Source organism: Pipistrellus kuhlii, unplaced genomic scaffold (assembly GCF_014108245.1).
Source record: "Pipistrellus kuhlii isolate mPipKuh1 unplaced genomic scaffold, mPipKuh1.p scaffold_m20_p_42, whole genome shotgun sequence".
Taxonomy (NCBI): Eukaryota; Metazoa; Chordata; class Mammalia; order Chiroptera; family Vespertilionidae; genus Pipistrellus; species Pipistrellus kuhlii.
In genome coordinates this window covers 82,387-107,065 of record NW_023425543.1, presented here as the reverse complement: position 1 = coordinate 107,065, position 24,679 = coordinate 82,387, and the positions used below count along the sequence as shown (strand labels likewise).

Below are 24,679 nucleotides of genomic sequence, written 5' to 3'. Positions count from 1 at the left end.
CCCAGCACTGAGGGAGCAGGTGGGCTCCTCGGCCGCCCGACGCTCCCCTGTCGCCTTGGCCCGCAGCTCCCGTGGCAGCCGGCAGCCCGAGCCGGGCCCCCCGCCCGGCCTCCCCCGGAATGACCTCCGCGGAGGAGCCAGGCGCGCCGCCAGGGGCCTTTTTAAAAATCTTTCCCGTCTATTGGTTTTGTTGTTGATGCTGCTCAACCACCCCCTCCACCCCCCACCCCCACCCCCACCCCGGGATATTTCCTGGGCTGATTTTGAGAGAGCGTGGAAGGGAGAGGGAGAGACAGAGAGAAACACCGATTGGAGAGAGAGAGCCTCGCGGATGGGCTGCCTCCCGCACGCACCCGACTGGGGCAGAGGATGGAGCCTGAAATCGAGGTGTGTGCCCTTGACCGGAGTCCAACCCGCGACCTTTGGGTCTGCAGGCCAACACTTTATCCACTGAGCCACACCGGCCAGAGACGATTGATTTGAGAGAGAGAGAGAGAGAGAGAGAGAGAGAGAGAGAGAGAGAGAGAGAGAGAGAGAGAGAGGGGAGAGAGGGAAGGGAGAGGGAGAGAGGCAAACATCAGGGATGAGAGAAAATCATGGATCCGCTGCCTCCTACTGGGATGGAAGCCCACAACCCCAGCGTGTGCCCTGGCCGGGAATGGAACCGAGACTGGGAATGGCTCCTAGGTGGACGCTAACCACTGGACAACACTGGCTCTGGTGTAGTTCCTGGTGTAGTTTTCCGCTTCCTTGCACCCCCTCCTTGTGAGACAAACCCTGTGAGGGGCAGGGGGGCCCTGTGAGGGGCAGGGAGACCCTGTGAGGGGCAGGGAGACGCTCTGAGGGGCAGGGGGGCCCTGTGAGGGGCAGGGGGGCCCTGTGAGGGGAAAGGAGACACTGTGAGGGGCAGGGGGGCCCTGTGAGGGGCAGGGAGACCCTGTGAGGGGCAGGGAGACCCTGTGAGGGGCAGGGGGGCCCTGTGAGGGGCAGGGGGGCCCTGTGAGGGGCAGGGAGACGCTCTGAGGGGCAGGGAGACGCTGTGAGGGGCAGGGGGGCCCTGTGAGGGGCAGGGAGACGCTGTGAGGGGCAGGGAGACGCTGTGAGGGGCAGGGGGACGCTGTGAGGGGCAGGGGGGCCCTGTGAGGGGCAGGGAGGCCCTGTGAGGGGCAGGGGGGCCCTGTGAGGGACAGGGGGGCCCTGTGAGGGGCAGGGAGACACTGTGAGGGACAGGGAGGCCCTGTGAGGGGCAGGGAGACGCTGTGAGGGTCAGGGAGATGCTGTGAGGGGCAGGGAGGCCCTGTGAGGGGCAGGGAGACGCTGTGAGGGTCAGGGAGATGCTGTGAGGGGCAGGGAGGCCCTGTGAGGGGCAGGGGGGCCCTGTGAGGGGCAGGGAGACGCTGTGAGGGGCAGGGGGGCCCTGTGAGGGGCAGGGGGCCCTGTGAGGGGCAGGGAGATGCTGTGAGGGGCAGGGGGGCCCTGTGAGGGGCAGGGAGACGCTCTGAGGGGCAGGGGGGCCCTGTGAGGGGCAGGGGGCCCTGTGAGGGGCAGGGGGACCCTGTGAGGGGCAGGGGGACCCTGTGAGGGGCAGGGGGACCCTGTGAGGGGCAGGCCGGGCGGCGCGGCCGGGGCGGGGGCACTCACGGGGGGTTGTCGCACTTCCGCTGCCGGAAGCGGGCTCCGGTCCCGCAGGTGCGGCTGCACATGCTCCAGGCGCCCCAGGGGCTCCAGTCGCCGTCCACGTGCTCGGGGATGGGCGTCTTGCTCACGCACTCGCCCGCGCGGCACCACTGCGACACAGCGGCCCCCGCGTGACCTGGGTGCCTCCCCCGTCCCACCCGCTGTCTCCCCGAGGTCCCGGCCGTCTGGGCCCAGGGGACTGACTCCCCAGGGGGGAGGAGACGCGCCCCACGCCCCGGGGGCCGGCGGGAGGCGGTTACCTTGTCGGCCCCGCACTCGGTGCCGTCCAGGGGCGGGTCCAGCTTGGTCTTGCAGGACGCGTCTCCTTCCACCAGGCACCACAGCCCCGCGCACATCAGATGCTGCGGGCGGAGAGGAGACACATGACTGCCACCGCCGGGTCGCCCGGGGTGGGCCCAGCGGTGGGTTTGGACTTGGGATTCGAAACGGGAGGGGAGGAGGTGCCCGGCTCAGAGGGTGAGCCTCTCTCTCTTCTCCTCCCGTCCGCTCTCTCTAGGAATCCATGGGGAAATGCCGGGCGGGCATGGCTCAGGGGCTGAGCATCGACCTAGGAACCAGGAGGTCACGGTTTGATTCCCGGTCGGGGCACAGGCCCGGGGTGCAGGCTCCATCCCCAGTGAGGGGGCGTGCAGGAGGCAGCCGATCCGTGATTCTCTCTCACCATCAATGTTTCTATTTCTCTCTCCCTCTCCCTTCCTCTCTGACATCAATAAAAAATATATTTTTTTAAAAAAATAAATAAGCCCTAACCGGTTTGGCTCAGTGGATAGAGCGTCGGCCTGCAGAATAAAAGGTCCCAGGTTCGATTCCGGTCAAGGGCATGGACCTTGGTTGTGGGCACATCCCCAGTGGGGGATGTGCCGGAGGCAGCCGATCCATGTTTCTCTCTCCCATTGATGTTTCTATCTATCTCTCTCTCCCTCTCCCTTCCTCTCTGTTTAAAAAAGTCAATTAAATATATTTTTAAAGAAACGTAATAAATAAAACAAGAAAGAACAAACGGCGAGGAGCAACGAGAAGAAAGGGAGGTGGAGGGACAGAGGCAGAAGGGAAAAGGCAGGAAAGCAGCCTCCGAGGGAGGTGGACCTGGACCAAGAGCCAAGAACAGCCCCAGGGCCTCTTAGCTTCCGAGGACGTGGGAGCTGCCCGGGGCCGGAGAAGATGATGACGCAGGCGGAATGCTGCGGCCTGGGGTTCAGGAAAGGCCCAGCGCCCCCCATGAGCGGGACAGAGAGAGAGCCCGGAGCTCGGCACCAGCTGGTCCCGGAGAGAGCCACCGACCGCCGGCGGCACCTCATTAACCGGCTGCTCCCGCGCCCTCCGACCCCGGAGGCCGGAGGAATGTGTGGGGCGGGGGCGGGGGGCTCGGGGACATAACGGGGCCCCGCAGGAGGGGGGAGGAAGAAGGCGGCGCGAACTGTTTATGACGCGTTTTTATAGACCGCGCTTTCCCGTAAAACTTCCCTAGTCATCAAAAAATATAAAATAAAATAAAAGGGGGTGGGAATAAGAGGTTGGGGGGAGAGAATGAGGTCAGGCAAAGATGTCTTCAACGGAACACAACACGTCTGAACTGTAAAGAGAAACACCAACGAGTTATGTTATATTCAGACGAGGAATTCGGCCCTGGCCGGCGTGGCTCGGCAGCTGAGCCTCCACCTAGGAACCAGGAAGGAGGTCAGGGTTCGATTCCCGGTCAGGGCACAGGTCCGGGTTGTGGGCTTGAACCCCAGTAGGGGGTGTGCAGGAGGTGGCAGCCGGTCCATGGTTCTCTCTCCTCGTGGATGTTTCTCTCTCTGTCTCCCTCTCTCCCTTCCTCTCTGAAATCAATACAAATATATTTATTAAAAAAAAAAATCACTTAAAAACAATGGGGGCCGGGAGAGGGCAATGCCGGGCTGTTCCTTCCGGCTGTCACCACCCGCAGCCTCCCCCTGCCGGGGCCGCTGCCCTGCGGGGACTGCTGACGAGCACAGGAGCGACTGGTCAGCATAACAAATAAAAATTAATTAATTAATTAATTAATAAAAAAGCCCGGACTGGGCTCTCCGGTTCGTCCCCTCTTCCTATTAAATATTTACCACCTGCTGTTTGTAACGTGCAGGTTTTGGACTTTCTTGAAACGCTTTCCTGAATTAAAAACATCACATCGCCATTGGCTAAGAGAGGAGACGGCTCTGTTCGCCAAGGACTTGGAACAAGTGCCAGTTCGGGGATGCCAATGTGGTGGGTTTTTTTTTGTTTTGTTTTGTTTTTTTTCACTTCTTATTTCCATGGGCAGCTCGGAGCGCACAGCGCCAGCCCCTGCACACACGGGAGACGCGATGCTGCCGCCGCCGCTGCTGCTGCTGCTGCTGCTGGGGGTAGGGGGGGGTAGGGGGGGGGTGTCTCCAGGGCCCTAGGAGGGAGGACGAGGGGACCCTAGCTTTCCTTGGTCCTCTGCCAGGCAGGTGTTTCCGGAAGCAGGGGCCCGGCGCAGGCGGGAAGCCAGGCTGCGCCCACGCCACCCGAGGCAGCGTTTTCCCAGAGTCCTAAGCGAGGAAATGGCTCCTTCAGGCTCCGCATGGTGAATGCCCAAAGGGGAATGCACGTGGAGTCCAGCGGAAGGAGGTTCTGGATTCAAATTTCACCCAAAGGAGAGCCCGGCCGGTGTGGCTCAGGGGGTTGAGTGTCAACCTACGAACCAGGAGGTCAAGGCCGATTCCCGGTCAGGGGCACAGGCCCGGGTTGTGAGTTCGATCCCCAGTGTGGGGCGTGCAGGAGGCAGCCGACCCATGATTCTCTCTCATCGTTGCTGTTTCTACCTCCCTCTCCCTCTCCCTCCCTCTCTGAAATCAATAAAAAAATATATATATATATATTTATTTTTTTTAAAAAAAAAGAAGAAGAGTAATAACTCACGCAGGCCGGCTCATGCCGGGGGGGACAGGTGCACTGGGCGGGGACTCTGAACCCCTCCTCAGGGAACTATCTGTCCATGCACAATGATGAAGGACAGAAGGTTACCAAGGAAACGATTCCATGCAAATATAATTCCAAACACAAAATAACTACAAATGCATACAACAGCAATGTGGGTTTCCTAGTGAGCACGTGACATAACAAAACCTGACTCTGCGTGTACGAGCGTGTGTACGCGTGCACCCACGTGTGCATTCGGCTCTCCAGGCACGCACTGTGCGAATGCCCGTGACGGCAGACGGATATGCACGCCTGCTTGGGTGTGTGCACATACACGTGTGTGGATGCGTACACACATGTGTGCGTGCTCAGGTGCGTGGAGTGTGAACACCCGTGTCCTGCACGCAGCCCCACCCCACCCCGCCCCGGCCGCTCACCTCCATGTTCCTGCAGAAGGTGGCGTTGGTGCCGAACAGGATCTGGCACTGCTCGTTGGCGCTGTAGTGCATGCCGGGCAGCTTGTGGGGCAGCCGCACGGCGTGCTGGCTCCGCGGGTCCGTGAACAGCAAGCAGGTGCTCACTTTCGACCTGAAACCGACAAGAGCTGAGCCGCACGCAAACGCCCGGGTCTTTGTTTTGATGTTGAGTCGTGGAGAACGCTGCGCCTCCGCATTCCCTGTGGGACGCCCAGCCCGGCCGGTGTGACTGTGGCTGAGCGTCGACCTGGGAACCAGGAGGTCTCTGTTCCATTCCCGGTCAGGGCACAGGCCTGGGTGGCGGGCTCCATCCCCAGGAGGGGCTGTGCAGGAGGCAGCCGGCCCGAGATTCTCTCTCATCCCGATGTCTCTCTCTCCCTCTCCCTTCCTCTCGCCAATCAGTAATAAATCCTGAGCGAGCCCTGTCCCTGGGGAAGGCGCGTCCCTGTCACAGGAGGCTGGGTGTGGAGCATCTGTCCTGCTCCAGCCCCGGGCACGGCCGCAGCGGTGCCCGCTCAGGGTCACCGGCGGAGGGAGGAAGCAGCTCCGGGGCACGGTCACGGAGCTGGTGTTTCCATCGGCCAGCAAGCATCTTTCAATGTGAGCTGGGGCCCACCATCACATCACACGCCTGAGCCTCGTGGGGGGCACACACCACTCCCGGTGCACAGCCCACACCCGGTGCATATGTCACACCCGGTGCACACACCACACCCGGTGCACACACCACTCCCGGTGCACAGCCCACACCCGGTGCATATGTCACACCCGGTGCACACACCACACCCGGTGCATATGTCACACCCGGTGCACACGCCACACCCGGTGCACACGCCACACCTGGTGCACACGCCACACCCGGTGCACACGCCACCAGGTGCACAGCCCACAGCATTGCACAGCGCACACCAGGTGCCAACATCACACCCGGTGAACACACCACACTGGGTGCACACGCCACACTGGGTGCACAGCCCACACCCAGTGCACAGCCCACACCCGGTGCATATGTCACACCCGGTGCAAACACTACACCCGGTGCACACGCCACACCAGGTGCACAGCCCACACCCGGTGCACACGCCACACCCAGTGCACAGCCCACACCCAGTGCACATGTCACACCTAGTGCACAACCACACCCCATGCACAGCCCACACCCGGTGCACAGCCCACATCCCAGTGCACACTCCACACCAGGTGCACACGCCACACCCCGTGCACACGCCACACTCGGTGCACACGTCACACCAGGTGCACACATCACACCAGGTGCACACGTCACACCCCGTGCACACTCCACACCAGGTGCACACGCCACACCCGGTGCACATGCCACACCCCGTGCACACCCACACCCAGTGCACACCAGGGAGAAAGCTCGGCAGACACGGGAGGTCCCGCCCTGGCCGTGCTTTAGGGCAGCTGAGCATTCTGAGCTCCGTTGCCCCTCCCCACCCGCGCGGGGCCCCGCGGCACGCGTCCTGGCGGCGCTGTCTGCGGCGTGGAGGCTCAGGGCGAGCCCGGGACTTACTTGAGGAAGTTCTCCAGGTCGTCTCGGCTGCAGGCGGACCAGGAGAGGTCGCTGGGGTTCCGGCCTTTCACCCACTCGCCCGACATGATGTGGGACCGGCCGGCGCAGGACGAGTGGTCGTCGTCATGGTTCATGCCCAAGCTGGCGAGGGGGGAGAGGGGAGAGGCACTCATCCCACGGGCTTCTCGCCTCTGCTCCCGGGGCCCAGCCTCCAATCCGCCCCTCCCCTCCCCCCTTTTTTAAATTTATTTCAAACAGGAAGGGAGAGGGAGGGAGAATAACATCAACAATGAGGGAAATCCATGGACCAGCTGCCTCCTGGAGATCACGCCTGCAACTCCTGACCTCCTGGTTCATAGGTCGATGCTCAACCACTGAGCCACACCGGCCAGGGCCCACTGCCCTGACTGCAGGGCACATGCCCGGGTTGCAGGCTCCATCCCCAGTGAGGGGCATGCAGGAGGCAGCCGATCGATGGTTCTCTCTCATCCTTGATGTTTCTCTCTCTCTCCCTCTCTTCATTCCTCTCTGGAATCAATAAAAATATATTAACCCCCCCCAAAAAAAATTATTCTGTAGCTTACTTACTTTCAACGTAAAAGAAAGAAATGATCAAAATGTTTAGGTGCCACCCGGCGAATGACGTGCATGGGAGGAGCGCCTGGACCCTTTTCAGTGCCCCAGACATCCGAGGGCACGGTCTGGGGCACATCCAGGGGGCGCACTGCTGCTGGTGGGGTCTGGCCCCGCCCCAAGGCCCAGGCCCACATCCGCAGACTGGACCCCGAGGGCAGAGGGTCTAGGGAAGGGAGGGTTTATGACAGGCGAGGCCCAGGGGCTTCCCGCGAAGGGCTGTCTCTCTAAGGGGGTTTGTTGTTGAGATTTCCACACCGCGGGAACACTGGCGGCTTTGGCACTGCTCTTCCTTTCCCACTTACTTATTTATCTAGAGCACATGTGTCAAACACAAGGCCCGCGGGCCAAATCCGTCCCGCCAGGCCTTGCAATGTGGCCCGCACCGCGCTGTCATCACTGCACTCCGCTGCGTTTCCATCACAATGACAGTTTATGACTGTTTAGAAAACCATTCGGCCCGCGATTTAGGCTGGATTTTAGATTTTGGCCCCTTCTCTGATTGAGTTCGACACCCCTAATCTAGAGGATCTTCTGAAGCGATCCTTTTTATCTTAAAAAAAAACAAATTAAAAAAAAATCCTTCTCTCCCCCCAGTGCAAATTACAGGCCCCTTGCCGTTAATCACGCCCGCTGAACCTGGCATTCAGGTGCCGGATGGAAACAGCTTCTGAGAGCCGCCCTAATGACGGTGTGCGGTGTGCCGGCTCTCCGCCCGTCCAGGAGCCCCCGGGAGGAGGGCGGGAGGCGGACTCCGGCGGTAATTGGGGTAATTGGTGTTTTCACTAGCGTCAACCTTGTAGCCGGGGAGGGTTGTTCCAGCGGCAACTTTGTAGCGAGAGCGCGGGGGGGGGGGGGGGGGGGGATTAAGACGGGAGGGAGGCCCTCCCTGCGGAATCCCATCCGGGATGTGGAAGGCAGAGGGGCTCCGGGCACAGAGCCTCTCAGTGTGTGGTTCCCCGGAGACGCGAAGCCCCCCTCCCCCGGTGGGGGTGTCACCAAACACAGGTGAGGACCACCAGGGAGGGCGGAAGGGATTCCCAAAGTCAGGGTGCGGAAGCTGTGCTAGTGACTCCCCTCCCCACCCCAATGGAAATCACTTCATTTATTTTAAATTAGTTTTCATTGATTGGCGAGAGAGAGAGATAGAGAGAGGGGGGGGGAGAGGGAGATAGAAACAAGGATTTGGGAAAGAGAGAGAGAGAGAGAGAGAGAGAGAGAGAGAGAGAGAGAGATCCATCGATCGGCCGCCTCCTGCACACCCCACACTGGGGATGGAGCCTGCGACCCGGGCATGCGCCCTGACCGGGAATCGAACCCTGACCTCCTGGTTCTTAGGTTGACGCTCAAGCACGGAGCCATGGGGCCGGGCTATAAGCAGTGTCCCTGCCTCGCCTTGGCCTCTGTGCCCAGGGTCAGCCTCCCAAGGAAACCTTGGTGATTTCCATGCGGTTCCCGTAACGCTGGGCATGGAAATCCCCACTGGGGGCACAAAGGCCATTGAAGGGGGCCACCAGCCAGGTCCCTCCCGTTCACAACCACCACTCTGAGGGGGCAGGAGGGCTGCTGGGCTAGGAGCTGGTCCTGCTGCTCAGGGCAGACGCCGGAGGAGGAGAAGGAGGAGGAACAGGAGGAGAAGGAGGAGGAACAGGAGGAGGAGGAGGAGGAGGAGGAGGGACGTGGCCGAGGCAGACGGCAGGGAGGACGGGAGCAGGCTTGCCCAGGAATGCATGGGAAGACCCTGCAGCGCTTAGCAGCTTGCGGGGAAAGTAAAACCACGGGCCTGAGCCCAGTGTTCTGTCCGGTGCCGGAAGCTGGATCAGACGGACGGGCCGGGAGGACGCTCACACGCACGCTCTGACCCGGGGCCAGGCACCTGGGCGTGAGGCTGGAGCACCCTGCGAGCGTGCCCGACTGCCCTCCGTCCGGCGCTGACGGCCCTGGGAGCTGAGCAGCAAAGGACGGCAGGACCCAGGGCGGGCCAGGGAGGAGCACATCCCAAACCGAGCCTGGGCGGCTGATGGAAACGCAGGCCCAGCGCCGTGCCTGCCCTTACACCCTTTTTGTCCCGCAAGAAAGACCAGCCCCGACCGTGTGTGATACGACAGCCCTGATTCCTACAGGACACACCCCCCGGACGGCGTGGCTCAGGGGTTGAGTGTCGATCTATGAACCAGGAGGTCACGGTTCGATTCTGGTCAGGGCACAGGCCCGGGTTGTGGGCTCCATCCCCAGGAGGGGGCGTGCAGGAGGCAGCCGGTCCATGATTCTCTCTCATCATTGATGTTTCTCTCTCCCTTCCTCTCTGACATCCATAAAAAATATATTTTTTTTTTAAAAAAGAAAGATTTGAACCCTCGGAGCCTGTGTTTGGGTGAGCCTGGGGTCCCCTCGGTGGAGGAGGCAGGGGCCGGAGCAGCACGGACTCAGAGCCTGTGGTTGGGTGAGCCTGGGGTCCCCGAGGTGGAGGAAGCAGGGGCCGGAGCAGCACGGACTCGGAGCCTGTGGTTGGGTGAGCCTGGGGTCCCCGAGGTGGAGGAAGCAGGGGCCGGAGCAGCACGGACTCGGCTGCGGAGGGTCCCAGGGCGGAGACGCGTCCCGGGAGAGGCAGGGACGGGCTGAGGGCCCACACTCACTTGTGGCCCAGCTCGTGGGCGATGGTGAAGGCGAGGTTGAGGCCGTTGTCCTCGGCGAGCACGCACTTCCTCTTGGCGCTGCACACGCCTCCCAGGTAAGCGATGCCTGCGGCGGAGACAGACGCGCCGTCAGGGCCCGGCCCGCCTCGCGCACGGCGGAGCGTGGGGCAGACGGGGTGGGGAGGGGCTCGGGCCGGGCCTGCCTTCCAGAGCTCACGGCGCGATCGGTGGGCACTCGGCTCTCTTGCCTCACCTCGTAATAATGGTAACACAACAGATGCCTACAAGCATTTTAAACAATTTTTAAAGTATATATATATATTTACAATAAATATATTTTATTGATTTTGTACAGAGAGGAAGGGAGAGAGATAGTTAGAAACATCGATGAGAGAGAATCATCCATCAGCTGCCTCTTGCACACCCCCTACTGGGGATGTGCCTGCCACCAAGGTACGTGCCCTTGACCGGAATCGAACCTGGGACCCTTCAGTCCGCAGGCCGACGCTCTATCCACTGAGTCAAACCGGTTTCGGCTAAAGTATATTTTTATTGATTTCATCAGAGAGGGAGAAAAAGGGAGAGAAAGAGAAGCATCAATGAGGAGAGAGAATCACGGATCGGCTGCCTCCTGCATGCCCCCTACTGGGGATGGAGCCTGCGCCCCGGGCCTGTGCCCTGACCGGGAATCGCACCGTGCCCTCCTGGTTCCTAGGTCGATGTTCAACCCCTGAGCCCCGCCGGCTGGTAGCATCCTCTCTGTGGGTGTCAGTTTCACCCCGGGGTGGACCTGAGCCCCTCCCGCCTGCCTGGTCCCTCCAGCGGCCCCTGACCCTGCTCACTAGCCTCCCTGCCTCCCCGTCCCCGCAATGCAGGGAGACGCGCTGGGACCCGGGTCCACCCAGCCGGGCACCACACCGGGTGTGCACTTCCACTAGAAACCAGCCACACGCCGCACGCCACACGCCACACGCCACACGCCACACGCAGGGCCACGGGTGGGGAGAACGCTCTGGTGAAAGGGACAGAGGATGGCTTTTGGCCGTGCGACGCTGGAGCACATGGACGTCCCAGCCCAGGCATGCAGGTGACCGTGACCTCCAGCAAGGACGCCGGCCGGCTCCTCAGGGCCTTCCAGGTCACCTCTCTGGTTTTATTTAAATGAATAAAAACAAAAAGCACAACACATTCTTTGAGGCTTGTTGTGAAGTGGCCGGCAGTGAGCCAGGAGCACACTCCCACGCAGCCCTGCTGGTATGCACGTGCAGCGGACACACAGACACGCACACACACACGTATGCATAAACACACTCACACGTGCATGCTCACACGGGTGCACGCACACACTCACACATGCTCACTTAAAGCCACACCCAGGAACACCATCCCAGGCCCAGGCCCAGGCCCAGGCCTCCGGGGCCAATAAATTAATGACAAACAATCCGACACGCACGCCGGGGAGAAGCCGTCTGGTGAGGGGGTGAGGGCGACGGCCAGGGCCAGCTGTGCCGAGCCCGCCGTCCCCCGGGCATCTGCTGACCCGGCACGCTCACTGCCGCACGGACACAGACACGGACACGCCCCAGCCGCCCCCGCCGCGCCCGACCGGAGCGTGCAGCCCCCATCCCCACGCCCCACGCCACCGAGGTAACGCACAGGCTGCGTAGCCACTCAGCACAGAGCCGTCCAGGAATGGCCTTGGGACGGTTCGATTCCCGGTCAGGACACTTGCCCGGGTTTCGGGCTCCATCCCCAGTGGGGGGGGCATGCAAGAGGCAGCCGATCCATGATTCTCTCTCATCATGGATGTTTCTCTCTCTCTCTCTCCCTTCCTCTCTGGCATCGATAAAAATATATTAAAAATAAATAAATAAATAAATAAATAAATAAATACATACATAAATAAATAAAAGCAGCCGAAACCGGTTTGGCTCAGTGGTAGGGCGTCGGTCTGCAGACTGAAAGGTCCCAGGTTCGATTCTGGTCAAGGGCATGTACGTTGGTTGTGGGCACATCCCCGGTAGGGGGTGTGCAGGAGGAGGCAGCTGGTCGACGTTTCTCTCTCATCGACGTTTCTAGCTCTCTCTCTCTTCCTCTCTGTGAAAAATCAATAAAAACATTTTTAAAAATAAATAAAAGCACCAATGCACGTACTTGCTGAGCTTCTTGGAACACAGGGGAAGCAGGAAGGCAAGAGCATTCATTAGGGTCCCGTCCGCGGGCAGGTGCTGCCGGCATGCTTGGCCCTTCCTGACTTGGCAAGTGCCGCGGCCCCATTTTCCAGACGGAGAAATGGAGGCCGGGCCACAAGCGCAGGGCTCTCTTTCTCCGTCACTCAAACCCCGGGCCGCCCTCACCCAAGTCCTGAGAGACCCGCGACAGTGGACGGTCTTTCCAGGCTTAGGAGGTTTCCCTAGACCTTCGTGCGTTTACAGGGAGACGTGGGTGGGATGGAGCAGAGGTTCCCCGTGTCGGAGTCCAAAACGCTCTCAATCCGAAAGATAAAAAGACCCCGGGGAGAGAGGCGATCATATTAACAGCAGCTACCTCCACGGAATGGCGAAGTCATTAGAGCTCTTTTTATCGATAATTGTCTCCTTCTTTCTGCGGGAGCCTTACACAGAATAGAACGAATGTGGACTTGCTGTGAAGACGGAAGGTACTGGTTGTATTTCACTTACCCCGGGAGACATGGGGCAGAGGCAGAGGTGTACACACACACACACACACACACACGCACACACACACCAGTCCTCCAGGCCCGGCCGGCGTGGCTCCGTGGCTGAGCATTGACCTCTGAACCAGGAGGTCATGGTTCAATTCACAGTCAGGACACGTGCCTGGGTTGTGGGCTCCATCCCCAATGAAGGGCACGCAGGGGGCAGCCAATCCATGATTCTTTCTCCGCCCTCTCCCTTCCTCTCTGAAATCAATTTTTAAAAAAAAGTATGTATATATATATTTTTTAAATATATTTTATTGATTTTTTTTTTTTTACAGAGAGGAAGGGAGAGGGATAGAGAGCTAGAAACATGGATGAGAGAGAAACATCGATCAGCTGTCTCCTGCACACCCACCCCGGGGGATGTGCCCACAACCAATGTACATGCCCTTGACCGGAATCGAACCCGGGACCTTTCAGTCCACAGACCGACGCTCTATCCACTGAGCTAAACCAGTTTCAGCTATATATATTTTTAAAGTCCCCTAGATTTTGATTCTGGTATGAAGGAAGTTCCCAGACAACACACAATTGAGTCTGTGCTTCTATCCCAACTCCCTCTCCCCCGCACCCCTGGCAAAACACATGCTTCACATCGGAGATGCGACGCCGGGAGAAACACATCTCATTCATCCCGCACGGCGGCCGCCGCGTCCCCGGGGCCGCCCGCCTGTCCCCCCGGCCGCCGCCGTGTCATCTCAGGGCAGACGCTCTGCCCCCGCCGCCCGCGGCCGAGTCTCGGGAGGGGCGGCGTTCGGTGCGGAAGCCGGGGGCAGGGACGCTTCCTTGTTTGCTTAGTCCGGGGAAAACTGCGTGGCGTCAGCACATAGCTCTCTCCCCGGCCCGCCAGGGGCCTGCGGGTGCCAGAAGTAAACACAGGGCAGTGCAAATTCCGCTCATCCGGCAAACAGGCCGGGTAAACAGTCCCAGCTGCTGGCCCGGCTGCCCGGGCTCCCACCAGCCACCCGCTCACCGTGCCAGCACCGCCCTGGTTGTCACCGGGATGCTGTGTGCCAAGGACAAGGAAGAAACGGACGGCTATTCCCTGGCCACCATGGTGATTGGGGTCAAGCCCCGAGAGCAGGCTCGTCCCCGGGTCCTTGTGCTCCAAGGGGATGGAGGTGTGATTTAAATCTGGGGACCAGCCCGGCGGGTGTGGCTCAGGGCAAGTTGAGCCTCGACCTAGGAACCAGGAGGTCACGGTTCGATACCCAGTCAGGGACACACGCCTGGGTTTCGGGCCCGATCCCCAGTGCGGGGCGTGCAGGCAGGAGGCAGCCGATTCGTGATTCTCTCTCATCATGGATGTTTCCCTCTCCTTCTCCCTCTCCTTTCCTCTCAAAAACGAAAAAGTTACAAATATAAAAATAATAAATGTGTGAGCCATATTTAAAAGCAAATGGCGTGCCCTGGCCAGTGTGGCTCAGTTGGTTGAGCACCATCCCATGCAACCTTAAGGTCGCCGGTTCGATTCCCGGGCTCATCCCCAGGCAGGCCGCCTACGGACCACGTGAGCTTGGTGTCTACCACTTTGCCTTGACTCTGCTCCAAGGACCCGGGGACTGGAATGCTCTAGAAAGTTGCCTGGGACGACCCTGACATACGGCTTCCCTCCCTCTCACGCTAGCAGCTCTGTTTCCACAGGAAGCAGGAAGCGCAAGGCCGTGCGCGGACAGGCTGCCAAGTCGGCGGAGGAAAAGAGCAGCGCGCTCTCGGAATGACGGAGAAACCACGCTCTTGGCCCCGCTTGGGGGTGGAGGGCGGAATCTCAGAGACCCCGGCAGAGGGTGGAGGGCAGAGCCGAGGGGACTCTGGATCCGGGCCCCTGGAGGTGGCTCTGGCTCTGGGAGCGGGGCGGGGGCGGGGGGCGGGGGAGGGCGGGCCGGGCCCGAGGGCGGCTCTGGGCACCGGCTCCTGAGCAGAAGTCCGTAAGCACTCCCCCGGCGAGGACACGAGGGCCCCTGGGTGAAGAAGTGGTCCCCACGCCCAGCTCGGGAAGCGGGTTGCCATGGGGATGCTGACTCAGCATCCTGAGCTCAGTCAACCTCCCCGGAGAAGCCCCAACGTCTTGAGCCACAAGGGGGGGGGCCTGGGCGGGCCTTCGTGCTGCTGACAGGATGCCATAATAAGGACGTGGCACCTGGCTGTGTGGCTCAGTGGTTGAGCATCAACGTAGGAACCAGGAGGCTGAGGTTCGATTCCGGGTCAGGGCACAGGCCCCGGGCTGTGGGCTCCATCCTCAGTGTGGGGTGTGCAGGAGGCGGCCGATCCGTGATGCCCTCTCATCACTGATGTTTCTCTCTCTCTCTCTCTCCCCCTCTCCCTTCCTCTCTGAAGTCAGCGCAAATATACTTTAAGAATTCATAAACAGGGGGGAGGGAAGCATGCTCTGTGCGGGTCTGGGGGGTGAAACGGCCCAGAATGCCGCGGCATCTAAGGCGCTCGGCTCCCGGCGGCAGGAACAAGCCCCACTGCCTCCTCCCGCGCTCGGGGCTGGCCTGGCCCAGAGGTACCTTCACCCCGGCCGGCGGCGCCTTTGCCGGTGGCTCGGGGACCCCGGCCCGGTGGGTGCTGGCGCCATCGGACGCCCTGGAGAAGCTCTCGGCCAGCACACAGGGCCCGGTCCAGACCCTACGCCGTGACCTGGGCAGCAGGTGGGGTTGTGCCCCACACGGACTTGCCAGCGGCATCGCCCTTGGCCCCCAGGGGGTTTGGGCGGCATTGATGGCACCACGGCCGTCACCCGACAGTTTGCCCTTTGCCCTTTGCCCTTTGCCTCGCAGCTGCTGTGGACACATCCATCCGGAACAACGCCGACTGCGGCCTAAACACTAACACAGAAGCTGGGAGGAAGCAGGCGGCCAGGTAGGGCATCTGCCTGGCTTTGGCTCGTGCCCGATACCTCCCTGGCAGACGGCTCACCGGGATGCGGGGGCCTGGCACGTTGGAACAGAGGGGTGTGGCAGCAACAAGGGGGCTTTGTTCTGCCGGATCTTCTGCAAAGCCTGGGCCCCGACAGGCGTGGGCCCGGAGCCAGGGGAGGGCGGGGCGGGCGGGGCGGCGATGGGTGCACCTGGGCGGCCTCTGAGCCTCCCCAGCCGAGTGGGCGGCGGGCTGGGGTCCGAGCAAGACCACGCACACCCTGCCCCCTCCAGGGGGGCAGTGTCCGCCCACCCAATGGAATGTGGGGGCATGTCATTAGGGACCGGGACGGAGGGCTCACCTCAGGGGACAGGTCAGAGAGGACCACTGCTCTGACGGATGGAGGCACCCCGGCACAGCTCAGTGGTTGAGCGTCGACCTATGAACCAGGAGGCCATGGTTCGATTCCCCGTCAGGGCACAGGCCCGGGTTGGGGGGCTCCATCCCCAGTGTGGGGCGTGCAGGAGGCAGCCGATCCATGGTTCTCTCTCATCATAGATGTTTCTATCTCTCTCTCTTGCTTCCTCTCTGAAGTCAATAAAATAAAATTAAAATTAAAAAAAAAGAGGTCAAGTGAATTCTGAAGGCAGAGTGGGCAGGATGGCCGATTGCCTGGAAGGACCAGGTACCTTCGGAAACTGAGGCCCTGCAGCAGCCGGCCAGCGAGGAGACACAGCTGATAAAAACCACAGCCCCCGTCTCCCAGGGCGGCGGGCGCTGCGCCGCCCGCTGTGCATGTGCTCGTGTGCGTGCTGCATCCTGCCCTCACCATGGGCACGCAGGGGGCCTGCCACTGGGCCACAGACGGCAGGTGGCGGGGACAAGCCTGGGGACACAGCCTGGGGAGCAGCAGCCCCATCTCCCCCTCCTCCCTGGTGCCCTCGCGGCATCCCTGCCTCCTCTGCTGCCTCCGACGTCCGCACGCACGCGGGCCCGGCAGACCTGGGTGTGGGCGCAGAGGGCCCCTCGGTTTATTTTTCCAAGACGAAAGCCTCTGGGGGTTCCCGCTTGATCTCCAAACCCGTGTTTGTCTTGGCGGCCGGCGCTCCGTGGCAGAGGCAGTGCCGCCACCAGCCGGTGGGACCGGGCCCGGGGGTCCCCCGGCCCCTCGCCCTGCGGCTCCGGGCCCCCTTCCATTGGATCGGCCGGCGGTAGCTCGGCCAAGGTGGGGAGGGGGGGCCGGGCCGCTCCCCGGGGCGCCCCTGGCGCGGCCCGCGCACAGCTGTCGGGTCCCGGCTGGTTCTGGAACCATGGGGCCCGGGAGACGGGAGACAACAGCAAACATCGGAAAGGTTTGAAACCAAACAAGAGAAACGCGGTGGGAACTCGGAGGAGGAAGTATTACGTGGAACTGGCGTTTCCAAAAAAAAGAAAAAAACCACACCAGAAGCGCTAGGCGTGTTCATGGACTCGAACCGTGGGAAACGGGAAGGGCCTGAGGACGGGACGTCCGGCAGCCCCCGTGAGAGGGGACAAGAGAAGCTTCTGGGGCGGGTGGGCGGGGGGACATGGAGCTCAGGGGGGTGGGGGGCTCCCCCGTCAATGGGCAGACAGCACGTCCCCACGGCTCAGGGCAGAGACGAGCGTCAGGCACTCAGAGGAAAATAAACAGAAGCCAGCGCTAAGCCATAGGAGGTCCTTGGGCGACGTCGGAGATCTGTTCCCGCCCCAGGGGAAGCGTGCCGGACACTGAGCCCGCAGGTCTGATCGGAGGACGGGCGAGGTACAGCCGATAAAGACTGACGGGTGGCCTCGGTGGCAGCTGTCATCGCTCGCCAGACTCCAGGCGCCTGATGGGGACCTCGGGGAGGGGGGGTTTGGGCAGCCGCTGGCCTCATCCTCTAGGGGGCCCCTGTGAGCCCCCAGTCTATTCCGATGCCCAGAGAAGCCAGTACCCCCGGGGAGGGGAGGGAAGAAATGGGGGGGGGGTGGGGGAGAAGGAGAAGGAAGAGGAGGGAGGGAGGGGAGAAGGGAAATGTGCTGGGGGTAGCAGCCAGGATTCACCAGTCACACACACACACACACACACACACACACACACACACCACACATCCAGGACACGTGGGGAGAACCATCTGAGGGCACAGAGCACACCAGCAACATCTCCACCTCCTGACAATCGCCTTAACTCCGGGGGGGTCCCCCCGCCACCGCACCGGCCGCCCAGACGCTCAGAAACAAGGGCGCCCCCAGACACAGGCACCTCGGGGTCGCCCCGCGCGCGCGCGGCCCTTCCCCTGGCTTAACGTGCCCGCTCTTCCTCACGAGCCCTCTGCCTGGGTGCCTCCCGCCGTGAGAACTGGCACCGCTTTTCTGGGGGAAAACAAGCAGGACGGAGTCGGAAGAGAAAGAGGCGGGGAGAGGGGGAGGGATGCGGCGGGCCCCTCGGGGGCCGCTGTAACTGGGCACTCACCGACGGTGTCACACGGCTCGTCCTTGTGCACGCAGAAGTCTGTCCTGCAGGGAGCACAGGGCGGCGGTCAGGGGCGTGCAGCCGGGGGGAACGGGGTGGGGGGGACACCCCACACTGTCCACGCCCAGAGTCGCCCCGCCCACCGCGACGCCATCGCTCCGGTTGTCACGGGAGACGGCCAAGCGTGGTGCCCGGCAGGGCTTGTCCGAGGGCACCCTCCCACCTGCCCACACGGCACCCCCTCTTCCTTCCAGCTGAACTCGGCCACCCCGACCCCGCGGCGGCCGGAGGGCCTCCCTCCCACAGCGGGGAGCGTGTGGGCGGGAGCGCGGGCCAGAAGCCATCGCTGGTCGACGCCCTCGGCCGACAGCGCCTTCCCCGAGCCACTCTGCTCTCGGGCAGCCTGGTGGGAGGGGCGGGCGGGGGGGGGGTTAGATGCTGGAACCAGAAGCCAACTGGAAAGTCTTTTTTTTTCTTAAATGTATCTATGTTTTTATCTCAGAGAGGACGGGAGAGGGAGAGAGAGAGAAACATCAATGATGGGAGAGAATCATGGACCCGCTGCCTCCTTCAGGCCCCCCACTGGGGATGGAGCCTGCAACCCGGGCCTGTGCCCTGACCGGGAATCGAACCGTGACCACTGAGCCACGTTGGAAGGGCCCAAGTCATTCCTGAACGTATCTCTTTAAGCTCCCCTGGCCCCCCAGGTACGTGGCAGTGGACGAGAGACAGAGTGAAGCTGCTCAGAGCCTGACCCACCCCCCTCCTGCAGGTACAGGCGACTCGACCTGGCCTCTGGCTGCTCTGGGGGATAAAGGTCTCGGGGCCTGGGGGGGAGACAGAGTCACAGCTAACACCGAGGGAGGCGTGGACGCCTAGGTCCCAGCCCTCTGTGCGGGCCCCGGGGCCTCCGCCTCGGTCCACTCAGGGGAGCTCTGGCGCCCCAGCCGTGGCCGCAGCCGCTGGCAACCAGCTCCCGCCGCCATGACGTGCTCCCCTCCCCGCGCTGGCCGTCTGCAGACATGGGAGCGGGACACCAACGAGAAGACACCCCTCTGAGACCCCGTCGGTATGGGACGAGGCCGGATCACGCCGGGAGGAAGGAGCTGAGCTTCCCCCGAGCAGCGCAGCAGCGGCCTCACACCCCGTTTCCGCGGGAAGACGTCAGCCCGTCATTATCCGATCCGATCCGATCCGGGGACCGCCGCTCCCGGCCTCTAATTATTAGACAATGCCTCGCGGCCAAGTTGGCGGCCGCCCCCCACCCACGCGCACACCGCCTGCCCGGCTGCCCGGAGGTCTCTATTGAACATCTGCTCTGCGGGGGCGGGAGGACGTGACGGGGCGGGGCGGGGCGGGCAGACACCGGGCGGCAGGCCCAGCGGCCCCGCAGAGCCGGGCGCCCTCGGGATGGCTCAGGCAGCTCAGGAGGTGCCGGCACCAAGGGGAGACAGAGAGCCTCGGCGTAGGCCCTGCCCTCGGCCGAAGAAATCCTGCCCTGGCCCGTGTGGCTCAGTGGTTAGTGTCAGCCTGCGCGCCGAAGGGTCTCGGGTTCGATTCCCAGCCAAGGGCGCGTGCCTGGGTTGCGGCAGGGTTGATCCCCAGCCCCTGGCAGGGTGTGTGCGGGAGGCAACCCATCCATGTGTCTGTCTCTCACATCAAGGTTTTTCTCTCTCTCTGTCTCTGTCCCCTCCCCCCTCCACTTCCGCCCTTCCACTCCCTCTAAACATCAATGGGAAAAATACCCTCAGGTAAGGATTACAAAAAAGAAAAAAAAAATCTTGCTTTTCTTTTCTTTTCTTTTTTTTTTTTTTTTAATATATTGATTTTGTACAGATAGGAAGGGAGAGAGATAGAGAGTTAGAAACATCGATGAGAGAGAGTCATCAATCAGCTGCCTCTTGCACATCCCCTACTGGGGATATGCCCGCAACCAAGGTACATGCCCTTGACCGGAATCGAACCCGGGACCCTTCAGTCCCCAAGCCAATGCTCTATCCATTGAGCCAAACCGATTTCGGCAAAATCTTGCTTTTCTGACCTTCAGTATCGCCCCTCCCCCAGCATCCCCCACACACACTTAGAGCCATCCGTGTGCAATCAGCACCCCGGAATATGCTCAGGTGGAAAAGGACATTCTTAAACGTGTTTGATTGGGGCAGACCACATCGAACACAACATTGAGCATCTTCAACCCAAGGATATTTTCCATTGATTTTTGGAGAGAGTGGAAGGGAGGGGGAGAGGGAGAGGGAGAGAGAGAGGGAGAGAGAGATAGATAGAGAGAGAGAGGGAGAGGGAGAGGGAGAGGAAAAAAGAGAGGGGTGAGGTAGGGAGAGAGAGGGAGAGAGAGAGAAATCGCCTGCTTCCACGTCTCTACCGTTACCCCACTGCACGGATGAGCAAACGGAGGCTGACACGGGGGCCGGCGGCCCGAGGACCAGGCCTGCATTCCTAGCCGCTGGCCCTGCCCCCCTCCCCGGGAAGCGGCTCCCTCCGAGCGCGCCGGGGGCCGGCCGCGGCCCCCTTACCTGGTCACGAACACGGCCGCGTCCACGGGGGGCGGGTCGTCCCTGCCGCCGGGCACCTGGTTGTTGCCGAGGTAGCGGGCGCCGCCGTACTCCTCGTTCTGCCAGTGGCAGAAGCTCTCCAGGGACCGCTCCCCGTGGTGCCCGATGGACAGCTTGGCCTGAAAGGAACCGGGGGGGACGGAGGTCAGAAGGAGGGATGGCTCAGGCACCTCAGGAGGTGACAGCCCCAGGGAGACAGAGAGCGCGGGCCCTGGGCTGGCTGCAGGGCTCAGAGCGCCCGGCACGCCTTGGCATAGGCCTTGCCCGCAGCTGAAGAAATCCCCCCCGCCCCGGACATCCCCCGTCCCTGGCCCGGGCACACTGATGCCACCTGTGGATAAGTCAGACACACACACACACACACACACACATACACACCACTGATGCCACCTGCAGAGCCCGGGAGCGTGGGTAAGTCAGACACACACACACACCACACACACACACAACACCACTGATGCCACCTGCAGAGCCTGGGGCGGTGGGTAAGTCAGACACACACACACACACACACACACACACCCCACTGATGCCACCTGCAGAGCCCGGGAGCGTGGGTAAGTCAGACACACACACACACACACACACACACACCCCACTGATGCCACCTGCAGAGCCCGGGAGCGTGGGTAAGTCAGACACACACACACACACACACACACACACCCCACGGCGCTGAAGGGACTCACAGGGCGCTGTCGCAGCAGCACCAGCTTGGTGACCTGGATGTTCACCTTCACCCCCAGGGTCTGGTGCTGGAACATGTTGTAAACCTGTGGAGAGAGAACAGGAAGGGAAGAGGGAAACCTATTTTTATAAAATATCGTGGCATCTCGGGACAGAGGAGAGATGTCGGGTAAACACTAAGGAAATCGGAGCCAATGGTGAACACTGGGGATCGGATCCGGAACCTGGGCAGGTGCCCGCCCTGACCAAGAACCGAACTGTGACCTCCTGGTTCACAGGCTGACGCTCAACCCACTGATCCGTTAAGTCATAGCCGACGTACTGATGTAAGATGCTAGCAGCCGGTGAGACCCTATGGGACGCCTCTATGCGCTCAATGTTCCTATAAATCTAAGACATCCGATATAAAGATGTAAACTATAAGTCCATGAATGTATGCATCGTACAATGTAAGTTCTATTCATTGAAAATATATATATTACTTAAACATTAACGGTTAGCCTGGCTGGTGCTGCTCCGTGGTTGACCTTCGACCTATGAACCAGGAGGTCAGAGTTCGATTCCTGGTCAAGGGCACATGTCGGTGTTTCGAGCTCCATCCCCAGAAGGGGGCGTGCAGGAGGCAGCTGATCCATGCTTCTCTCTCATCGTTGACGTTTCTCTCTCTCTCTCTCTCCTTCCTCTGTGAAATCAATAAAAATATATTTTTTAAAAAAACCACGCACACACAGAAACCCTCTTGGCCTGTGAACAGCTCCTCCCCAGGGGTCCCCGTCCGCCCCTCCTTGGCCACATCCCCACGTCCCCCGGCCAGGACAGCGGTGTGGGCCCCTGGGGCCGCTGAGGAAATGGGACAGACCAAACCGGTTTGGCTCAGTGGGTAGAGCGTCGGCCTGCGGACTAAAGGGTCCCGGGTTCGATTCCGGCCAAGGGCATGTGCCTTGGTTGCGGGCACATCCCCGGTGGGGGGTGTGCAGGAGGCAGCTGGTTGATGACTCTCTCTCATCGATGTTTCTGACTCTCTGTCCCTCTCTCTTCCTCTCTGTAAAAAAATCAATAAAATATATATTAAAAAAAAAAAAAAAAAAAAAGGAAACGGGACAGCTGCAGCCGGGCCTCTGACCGCTCGCCAGGGCGCAGGCCGCGCCGGACGCCCGAGACAGACTTTCCAGACGCCGGGCCGCGCTGCTCCTGGCCTGGCCAGGCGTCTCTCCCAGCGGCGCATGGACGCTGCCTGCAGACGGGTCCTGAGCAGGAGTTTCCATGGGAAAAATGGGCCTCCGGGCGGCTCGGTTACATGTCTGCGGGCCGCCGCGGTGTGTGGGGGCTGCTGTCCGATGTCCGTCTGGCGGAGCGGCTGCCAGCGCGGCCCCGCGCGTCGGCCCTGCGCTCGGCCGGGCCTGGTGGAAGGACAGCACCCGCGGGGGGGGGGGGGGGGGGGGGATGGGGACGGACGACAAGTGCTTTAGCAGCGGCCAGGCTCCCACACCTGCTCTCCTGGACGGGGCCCACCCACCGAGGGGAAATGCCTGCCTACAGACCTTATTTTTATAAAAATATATTTTATTAATTTTTTTACAGAGAGGAAGAGAGAGGGATAGAGAGTTAGAAACATCGATGAGAGAGAATCATCAATCAGACCTTATTTTTTAAACATAATGCTTTTTATCGATGTCAGAGGAAGGGAGAGGCAGAGAGACAGAGAAATACCAATGACGAGAGAGAATCATGGACCAGCTGCCTCTCCCTCGCCCCCCCATCTCGCCCCCAACTGAGGATTGAGCCCGTAACCAGGGCCTGTGCCCTGACCGGGAATCGAACCATGACCTCCTAGGTTTCTAGCTTGACACTCAAGCACCGAGCCACACCAACAGGGCCTAAGAGGGGTTTTCAAACAGCACTCCCTCTGCATGTGAGTCAGGGCCTCCTGGGGGGCATCTGGGGACTGTGAGTGACTCTGCAATGAGGGCGCCATTGGGACCCCACACAGGAGGGTGTTTCCCTCCCGCTGCGCCTCGTGGGGCGCCTGGAGCGGCACCCCAACACCACCTGGGGACCAGGGCGTGCTCACCAGAGAGAGGCCGCTAATCCGTGCTGCCTGGTCACTGAGCAAAATTGATGTCATTCTTCCTCCCCCCTCCCCCCCTTACCCCACCCCGGAGGGACCTGCCAGGGACGCGTCAGCGTCTTGCTTCGCTGTGGTTGTTAAGGAAGCTGAGAACACCTGCAGCTCTGTCCAGGCGCCCACTTTCCAGCGGGGCTGCCCGCCAGGCCCGGGGCTGCCGCTGGTGTCAGCTCTCCGGCCCGGCCGCCTTTGGCTCTTGAAAACCTCCCCCCCCCCCCGCCCCCCGTGTCGCCGCGCCCCGCCGGGCACCCACCATGTTCATGACGGTGAGGATGAACCGCTGGGCGGCCTCGGCCCCGTGGTACTGCACCATGTCCGCGTCGGCCACCACCAGGGTCTCCACCGTGTGCTCGCTGGTGAGCCGGATGGCGCTCCTCCGCTCCCGCCCGTCCGCCGGCAGCCCGCCCTTGCCCGCCGGCTTCTTCTTTTCTGGAAAACACGGGAGGGCCTGAGCGCGGTCCTAGGCCCGCTCCCAGGGGTGGGATGGGGCCGGAGTGAAATCAGGGATGCGGGTCCAGCCAGGCTTTCTCTTTACTAAATACGTTTATTATTATTATTATTATTATTAATATATTTTATTGATTTTTTTTTTTTTTTTTACAGAGAGTAGGAGAGAGTGATAGAGAGCTAGAAACGTCAACGAGAGAGAAACATCGACCAGCTGCCTCTTGCACACCCCCTACCGGGGATGTGCCCGCAACCAAGGCACATGCCCTTGACCGGAATCGAACCTGGGACCTTTCAGTCCGCAGACCACCGATGCTCTACCACTGAGCCAAACCGGTTTCGGCACTAAATACGTTTTTACTGATTTCAAAGAGGAAAAGAGAGAGAGAGAGAGAATTATCAGAGACGAGCGAGCGAGAATCAACGATGGGCTGCCTCCTGCATGCGCCCCCTACTGTGGATCGAGCTCACAACCCGGTCGTGCGCCCTGACCGGGAGTCGAACCGGTGACCTGGGTGGATGCTCAGCCCGCTGAGCCATGCAGGGCCGGGCCCGAGACCATTGGAAAGCTGTCCCCTGCCTGGGAGCGGTGTGCTCCTGTGTCGCGTCCTGGCGGTGGCCGTAGGGAGGTCACCGATTCCCAGCCGGGGTTAGTGGACGCTCAGCCACACCGGCCGGGCTCCAGGTGATGGGTTGGAGTGTGTGCTTGCACACATACACACACACACGCACACGCACACACACGCTTACATAACACGCGCAGGCCCGCCCAAATTCTTTTCGGATCACTTTGTCTTCTTCAGCCAAAGCGAAGGGTCGGTTGGTAGAAAAACACCCCTTTTTGTTTTCGGCCTGGAAACGGTGGCTCGATGGCTTGGCGTGCTGGGAAGCACTCCCAGCGGCTGCAGAAACCGG

At 61.2% G+C, this 24,679-nt stretch overlaps 1 protein-coding gene across 1 annotated transcript in view; it reads right to left on the bottom strand.

Annotated features, from left to right (window-relative positions):
* ADAMTS17 (ADAM metallopeptidase with thrombospondin type 1 motif 17) overlaps window positions 1-24,679 on the bottom strand; it is a 65,981-nt gene that overhangs the window by 27,189 nt on the left and 14,113 nt on the right. Inside the window, exons 4-12 of the mRNA XM_036411788.2 lie at window positions 23,571-23,746; window positions 21,195-21,278; window positions 20,467-20,624; window positions 17,936-17,979; window positions 9,879-9,984; window positions 6,610-6,750; window positions 5,037-5,187; window positions 1,938-2,039; window positions 1,642-1,787 (exon numbers count right to left, since the gene is read on the bottom strand). Of these exons, the coding sequence (XP_036267681.1) occupies window positions 1,642-1,787; window positions 1,938-2,039; window positions 5,037-5,187; window positions 6,610-6,750; window positions 9,879-9,984; window positions 17,936-17,979; window positions 20,467-20,624; window positions 21,195-21,278; window positions 23,571-23,746 (1,108 nt within the window). The remainder of the gene's footprint in view (window positions 1-1,641; window positions 1,788-1,937; window positions 2,040-5,036; window positions 5,188-6,609; window positions 6,751-9,878; window positions 9,985-17,935; window positions 17,980-20,466; window positions 20,625-21,194; window positions 21,279-23,570; window positions 23,747-24,679) is intronic.